We start from the raw sequence: 8,116 nt of genomic DNA on the forward strand, positions 1-8,116 counted from the left end.
CACCCCCACATTAGATTTGGCCTGAAATAGTTCTCCTTCATTCACAGCAAATATGTGTATCAGCTATAATTTTGAATCTATTATCACAAAATTCTATTTTGTTCTTTCTCAAATATCTGTCTTCAGACCAGTTCCTTGAGGCCAGAGACTCCAATATTTCAGAGGGATTTTATAATAAAAATGGAGCAAAATAGAAATAATACAAGAGAATGATCTGGACCTGGGAGGATGGAAACTTTGGCTAAGACTCTAAGGCTGAGATGAAGCAAATGGGATGAAAGGGCAGTGGCTTTCAAGGCCAGCCTGCATTTTGCTTTGGAGTATTTAATGTAGCTGCACAGCCGCTGTTTTCGATCATCTTTAGATCTCAGTTGGAGCAGTTACCATTAATAATAAATCAATATTGCACGATAAAGGAGATGAATATCCATATTTGTACCAAGACATCCTTCTCCCTGGCACAGCTCTTTCCAGAGAAAAATTAATAGGGTCGCTTTAGCAAGAAATTAGCATTTGTAATCAAGAAGCGGCTTGCATCTGCGCTCTTCTGTCACCAGGAAGAACAGTGACTCTGGGCCTGAGTAGACCTGGGGACTCCTAGGTTCACTCTGAATTTGGGCCCTGAGTGGCCTCAGGGCTGTGCCATTCTTTGGGGGCAGAGCGGATGGAGACAAATTTTAAAGGCTGCTTCCCCAGGGAACCCCTCCGGGTTGCACTGTGCACCTTCCAGCCAATGTGAAAAGAAATCAGGGGACAAATGGGCAGGCTGTGGAAGCCACCACCAACTCAATGAAGAGTCTGTGGAGACTGTGCAAAAGGGCTGGCGGCCGGGGAGCCTCTTTCCGTTACAGACACAAAAGACTCCTACTTGGCGCACTTTCCCTCCACTTCAGCATCTGAGATCTCGGTGACTCAAGATACATGGCCACACTCCACGAGCCCTACAGGCTCTGAACAACCAGGAGGGGTCGGATCTGCAGCCCCCAGAAGTCCTGGTCCAATCCTTTGCCCTTTCTTAGGCCCATCTTGGGCGCTGCTGGTAGGAAAGGAACTGCAGACTGCTGAGCACCCGTTGTCTGAGGAAGGCTGCCAGCCAAGGCCAAGGGGCCCTGAAAGGCCACATGCACCCCTGCTGGAGCCGCCTAAAGAGGAACACGACATTTGGGGAGGAGGGTTCTCTCCCCACCTGGACTGACACCCAGGTTAGGCTCTGAGAAATGTCGCTTCACAATAGCTAAGCAGGACCGGCAGTCAGACAGGCGGGAGCCGGGGGTGCCCGTGGGGAACACCTATGCCTCTGGCAGGCGCCTCACTGGGGGGCTTACGGCGCCCCAGCCTCCTTTGAAGCTGATGCCAGCTCCCAGGGGTGGACCCAGGGTCTTTGGTCCAGGCTTTGGAGAAAGGAGACAGAGACAGCCGAGCTGAGGAGGCCAGCACTAATTCTGGGGGCTGCAGGAGCTTCACAATGAACTTCGGGAAAGAAGGAACAGTCACCCTCCCTTAGAATAGACCATGCATGTCCTGGAGCCCTCCCTTTTGGACAGAGGATAGCGACACAGGCCCTCCCCAAAGTCAGGGGCTTTGCAAAACGGGGGTGGGGGACTAGGAGGGCATGCAGCAAGAAGACTGCTTCCAAGAGCTGGTGCAAAAATCAAACTCCATGCTCAAGGCCAGCAGGCGGCTGCGAAGAGTGTCCAGGGTTCCGTCAAACGCAAAGCTCGTTTGCTTCAAATGCAATCCCCATTCTATGCCGCCTTGCCTCGTAGTATAAATGTTTCCCTGGACAGCCTGCGGCTTCCCGCAGCCGCATCAGCCCAGCCTGGCCCAGACGCCGCAACTCATAGTTCCACTTGCACTTCTCGCTACCAGTAGCCCTGGGTGCCGGGCATGGCCTGGTTGGAGGGCATTCCTTCGCCCAGAACGAGCCCCTCAGTCCCAACGCGTCTCATTTTCTCTGAGACCACATTCAGCTAAGTTGCCGGCGCCCCGATCTGTCTTAAACAAAAGCCTTTTAATCATCCCAGGCGGTCGGAGAGCGTACAAGGCGGACGCTGTTTTTGGGAGGAGTTGATCCTACCCTCTTATCGGTCTCCGTACTCAAACCAACAAGAAAATTAATTTCTCTAATTTAATTAACTCTCAGTGGCATGACCTATTTTGAAATGTACATATTTGTCTTTAAAAAATCTCTCCTTGACACCACCAGGTTATGCCAAAGTATTCTTTGCAACAGCGTTATCTTTCAGGAGACAACGATTAGGTGATTATCTGTTTCAGGAATCTGGGTAGCTCCGTTTTCTCTGTCTTTATGCAACTTTCCACACCTCGTGGCTGCTTAGAACAAACAAACAGCAAACAAATACCTTAGTGGCCGCCTGTTTCTAACGGGTTGAGATTGTCTATTAGAATCAGTATTGGAAAGATACGGTACTGTGGCCTCAGCGCCAAACGCGGCTTCTGGAACGTGAGCACGCCCCCGTGTGGCTCTCCAAGGCCATGCAAACGGGAAATGGTATCCTTAGGCTCGGCTTACCTAAGGTGGTGGACACACAAGCTTGCTACATTTAGATGCAGTTAAAAAAAAAAAAAAAAGATAGATGGAGAGAGAAAGAAATAAAACAGTTTTAAGCTCCTGCAATGATCATACTACTAGGGCACTGACATTTTAACAGACACCCAGAATTCCACACAAAGGAATCCCCTTCCGGACGAAATTATTCAATTGTAGGCTTTGTTTCTCTTGCAATTTTCACCAACGGTTGAGGGACACTTTGGAAAACAATATAAATATTTTTAGTTTTGTTCCATATCATAGAAAGTACAATAACTTAACTGACGGTACAACAGTTGTTTTTTTTTTTTTTCAAATATAGCAAAGGTGTAAATCTGACTAAAGCTTCCTCTTTCAAATGCCTGCTTTGAAAGCTGTGGTTCTTCATTAGAGCAAAGGGGACTGCTGTCTATGACCCCCCAAAAAAACCCACCTCACTATATACTAGCTGTATTAAAAAACATGCTGGTAGACACTTAAATCTAACCAGTATTTTAAAAAGAAGTCAACTGCTATTGAATTACACAAATGTTTGAAGGGAAATTAAAGTTATTGATCCTGAAATTAGGCATTTGCTTAGATTTATGGTGAGCCTCTGATATGATGCTGTGTGGTCATAAATGTATGTGGGGGTCTGGATGTGTGTAAGCATGTGTGTGTGAGTGGGTGGCGGCTGAATATCACAGAAGAACCTTAAGGCGCCTAATTATTCAGAAAGGTTAAAGGTGATGACCTTGACATTTTGGAAGTTCAAAGGCATACACTTATGCACTTATGTTTTTCCTCCCGCCCCACCACCAAACTTTGGCAATTAAAAAAATTGTGTATTTGGAAATGCATACCCCCTCTGAAGGTGCATGGGGTACTGTACATCTTATGGATTTGTTTTTCTTTACTTTGGGCTTAGGAGAGGTTAAGAGTCATGATTCACTTTACTTTTTTCAGAGAAAGAGATGCTTTTCTCACTCCTACAGTTTATTGCACATTGCGGAAATCTCTTTTGGGCCCACCAGAAGGTGTATAATATAACCCAATTAAGCTGTTTAGAACTTTGGCTTTTATGGTGTTGTCTAGACAGTTCAAGGTTTTGTAAACAGCCTGGCCTGGCCCTGCAACATAAAGTGCAGTTCAGCCCCCACCACATTCTTTAACTTGCAGCGATAAATGCAATGAGAAGTGGGTCTGCAGCCTCAGGCCCTATTCCAGCGAGAGGTCTTACCTTCTCTACCCTATGCCTGCTGTGACATTAGCAAGGATCCCAAGCCCTCTCCACCACTGGTAACTTCCTTTTAGCAAACTATTTTTTTTTCAATGAAGGTTTCTGATTTTGATTTCTTTTTTTAAGGGACCCTGGCTCCTTGACACCTTGTTAAGAGTACATTTAGATTTTCTAACAACTTTTTTTAAATGGTTTTTGTCTTTTCAGAAATTCCAAGTTCACTAAACTGGGAATGGGGGGAGGAGACTTCCTTCTTAGGTTCCTGCTGCCCCAGCCTCATTGCCTGGAGAAAGCAGCACCAGAATGGCTGGGTCACATCCTCAATTCAGAAATTCATCCCTAAAGTGATTTTAAAACCAGGGTAGCCTAGACAGGGTGGGAGAGAGCTACTCTTATTTCAGTGGGATTAAAAAGAATTTCACTTGATTTTCATTTGCATATGGGAGAAGGTTCTGGCCACTAAAATCCCCTAATCAGACACTAAACTTCTTTAAAGAGGAAAAAAATCATATAGTGTGTTGAAGCTGTAACCTCCATTTTACCAGAAACCATTTATTCACACAAAACACAGTGACTTACGCCTCAATAGGACAGACCGACAGACCGAAGATACATTTCCCAGAGTTTAAATAATCTGCATTCACCAAGGGGGATGGTCGGGTCCCTTAAACTCAGAACAAAAACAAGAGCCTTCCAGCCCCGCGGCCTAACTCTCTACAGATCTCACAGCGTCCCCACGGGGACTGGAGAGAGGGAGGGAGAACAACAGCACATTGGCGGTAAAATTGTAAAGGGACGTTTTCATTTACCATTTTCCCCTTATTAGGATCCATTCGGCCAAGTCCCCGGCCTCGTCCGCAGGCAGCAGTGGTCGCTGGGAGGTCCCGAGTTGACCGTGGGAAGGAATCGTGGTGTTCCACAGAGAAGAGGCGTCATTAAACCCAAGGACATTGGGCCTGCCGAGGGCAGGCTGGTGGGGAAGTGGGTGGGCGAGTGGGGCTCGGGAAGAGGGGTGCTTCCTGGAGCTCTCAAAATAAGGGGTTTCCAGTGAAATATTGCAGACGGTCTCTGTTCAGTTTCTTTTCTTTCATTCTGCGATTCTGGAACCAGATTTTGACTTGCCGGTCAGTGAGGTTGAGCATCCGAGAGAGTTGGAGTCTTTTCTCTTTGTTTATGTACACGTTAAAGAAAAACTCGCGTTCCAGTTCGCGGATCTGGTACTTGGTGTAGGGACAGCGCTTTTTCCGGGACCGCTGGGGGGCCACTGCAAGGCAAAGAAACCAAGAGGTGAGAGAGACCGCTGGCTGTCCACCCCCGCCCGCCCGCCGGCCCAGGCCCGCGCGAGGGCCAGGCCTCGGCCCGTTGGGGACGTCCCCCGCCGCCACTGAAAGGCCCTGCCTGCGTCGTGGGAGATGATATATGGGCGGGCACAGGAGAGAGTGTGGGTGTGGGCCTGTGTTCACGCCCGGACACACACACACACACACACACACACACACACACACACTGGCACGGAGGTGGAGAAGCAGAGGGCAAGGCCGGCTCTGAGTTGGAACCCGAAGGGAGAGAAACACGAGCGCGCCAGGCATCTGCTCTACTCCAGCCAGCAGCGCGCGTCAGCCAGAGGCTTGGATAAAGTCCAGTTCAAGGATCTCCCCACCCCACCCCCCTTAAAAGCAGGAGGCTCGAGTGTCCACACTCACAAAGTGGCTTGAAATCTACCCCCCCACACTCCATGGTCTCTAGCACCACCCCCAAACTGGGGAAAAGCTCTCTGCAGCGATTAATGTCCCCTTCGAAGTCTACCTTAAGCCCACCTAAATTGGTTTCCTATCGTAAACACACTTTACAACGGCCCGGGAAATCTTATAGGATGTATAAACCCCTTCGAACGCTTATAAAGTAGCACATAAAACGGCGCAAGCAGAGGGAGGCCCCCGCCGCCCCCCCGCGCCCGCGGCCCCCCGGCCCAGCCGCCCACCCCGCACCGGGTGCCTACCTGTGCCGCCACTCTTCTCAGCCCCCGCCTCCCCCGGGGGGCCCTCGCCATCGCCGCCGCCGCCTTCTGCCGCTCCCTTGGGCTCCGAGCCGGGGGTCGCCTTGGCGCAGGGACTTCCCCCGCCGCCACCGGCCCCCGTCTTGGGGTCGCCCTTGTCGGCAGCGCCCTCGGGCTGCGGCGGCGCAGGAGGTGGAGGGGGCTGCGGCCCGGCGAACTGGGGCCCGGGCGCAGCCTCGTAGAACTGATCGAAACCCTGCGGCAGGATGCCGTTTCGGCCCACGGCGCTGTAGAAGTTGGAGGCGGCGCCCGCGGGGCCGTGTGGCGGCCCCGGCGCGGCGCACACCGGCTCTGGCGCCTTGAAGAGCACGTCTGGCCGGCGGCCCGCGGGAGGGAGCAGCTCGCGCTGCATGGCCGCCTCCTCAGCCGCTGCCGCCGCTGCCGCCGCCGCCGCGCCCGCGTAGTAAGAGCGCCCCGGCCCCCGCCCCGCCGCCGCCGGGAGCCGCCCCGCCGGCCGCCCCCCGCGCCGCCGCCGCTGCCGCCGCGGTATGGCCACTTGGCGCGCTCCAGGCCGTAGTCGCGGAAGGCCACTTCGCGCACGGGCTGGACGTGCGGCGCCAGGTTGGAAGAGTAGGGGAAAGTCATCTGGCAGGACGACGGTTGCGATAGGAACGACGGCTTGCTGGCGAAGTCCGACGGGGCCACATAGTACGCGCAGCCGGGCAGGTACATGCTGGCTGCGCTCGGGCCGCACTCATCAAAGTCGTTCATGGCTCCGCGGCGTGCGCGCCGGCGAGCCCCGGGCCGCTCCCCGCGCCGCCAACCTGAGCCATCGATTGCACAAGAGGCTTGGGCCAGGATCAACTAAGCAAAAATCCCCACCGGGCGCTGACGTGCAATTCATCTTGATTGATTCTGGTGGTAATTATGTCACGTGACGCCATGGAGAGAAATGTCCTTATATCTATATCAGCTCTCGCCAACACGCCCCGGGACGGCTCCTGGCGCTGAGACACGCGCGCGCTGGGGGCGGATCAGTCTTCCTCTCCAGCCAGCACTCCCCGGGCGCTCCCTGATATAGAGCCTAGTGGTTTGTTTATTGTAAAGGTCGAAATGAGAGCTGTGAATTCACTATATCCATTTAAAATAAATAACTTACGTGAAATACAGATTCCGGCATAGATATAGATATGAAATTCAAAATCAATGGATTGAACCTGCATGTTTCATTTGCTCACAAATTTGCACACACTAATATTCTGCAAAAAAGACAATTGCAGCAAAGGAAAAAGAAAACTGCCCTTTTGCAAACAAGACTAAAAGCATCCCTCCGAGGAGGACAAAATAAACATGCATATATATGTATAAAGTGTTACTGTTCAACAAATACTATTCCTAGAAAAAAATTGAACTGCATAGGTTAAAAAAAAAATGTGCAACATCTTAAGCCATTAAAGCACCAAAAAAAACCACAAAAAAGAAAAAAAAACCACACCAAAACCCTACCAGGAGCTCACCCAGGCCAGGGCCTCGGTGCCCACTCGGATCTCTCGCCCTCTCTCCTCCTCTATTCTGTCTCCCTTTCTCCTTCCTCGTCTCCCTTCAGTCTTCTCACTTCTTTCTCTCCTGTCCTCTCTTTTCCCACTCCCTTCACTTGTTCCCTCCTGCTTTCGTCCTTCTTACTTTCCTCGTTTCCTCTCCTCTCTGTCCCCTGATCCTATCTCTTCCTTTCCCCTAGCTGTGTGTCACCATCTCTGTGCTCTCCCTGTCGCCTCTCTGCCTTTGCTCTCCCAATGCTAAAGCAAGGAGGAAGTTCAGGCAGCGGAGACGCCCGTGGCCCTCTAGAAGCTGGGGGGTCTGGTGAACAAAAGGATCTGGAGTCCTACTCTAAAGGTGCCTGGCCTCCCACTCCCCACCAAACGGAGACAAACCACGGGCGCCTCTACCCTCCTCACCCTCTCTGCTTTTTGGCCTGGACTAGGACCAGTCCGCCTCACAACCAGCCCCTTCCCTGCGTCGGAGACCCGCCAAGGCCTACGCATCCACGCCGCCCGGTTTCCCCCAGGCTCCTGCGGTGCCCTTGGGCCGGCATGGTCACTGCGGGGGAAGCCCCCTGGAGGTCCGTTGGCTCTGGGGAGGGAGGCGGAATGCTCTCAGCAGCTTTTCCCTCCTTGCTTGAGCCTCTCTGCAGCACTTGGCCCTGAGAGCCCCCCCATCCATTTGCCCCAAGACCTCACTTTCCTCCACGGCAGCCGGGTCCCTTTTCCTAGTCCGGGGGTCCAGGCGAGGCCTGGCCTCCAGGAGAGCCAGCGTTTTCCAAAGGTAAAATCGGTCTCTCACAAAGAAGCTC

At 52.2% G+C, this 8,116-nt stretch overlaps 1 protein-coding gene across 1 annotated transcript; it reads right to left on the minus strand.

Annotated features, from left to right (window-relative positions):
- Positions 1 to 4,302: 4,302 nt before the first annotated feature.
- On the minus strand, positions 4,303 to 6,537 carry HOXD11 (homeobox D11). Its single transcript, XM_040637498.1, is given in 4 exon segments — positions 4,303 to 5,034; positions 5,770 to 6,233; positions 6,235 to 6,267; positions 6,269 to 6,537. Coding segments are annotated over 4 exon segments (1,002 nt in total). The 3' UTR covers positions 4,303 to 4,798.
- Between the last annotated feature and the right edge of the window lie 1,579 nt (positions 6,538 to 8,116).

The sequence above is a fragment of the Ursus maritimus genome, unplaced genomic scaffold, assembly GCF_017311325.1.
Source record: "Ursus maritimus isolate PB19 unplaced genomic scaffold, ASM1731132v1 scaffold_1, whole genome shotgun sequence".
Lineage (NCBI taxonomy): Eukaryota > Metazoa > Chordata > Mammalia > Carnivora > Ursidae > Ursus > Ursus maritimus.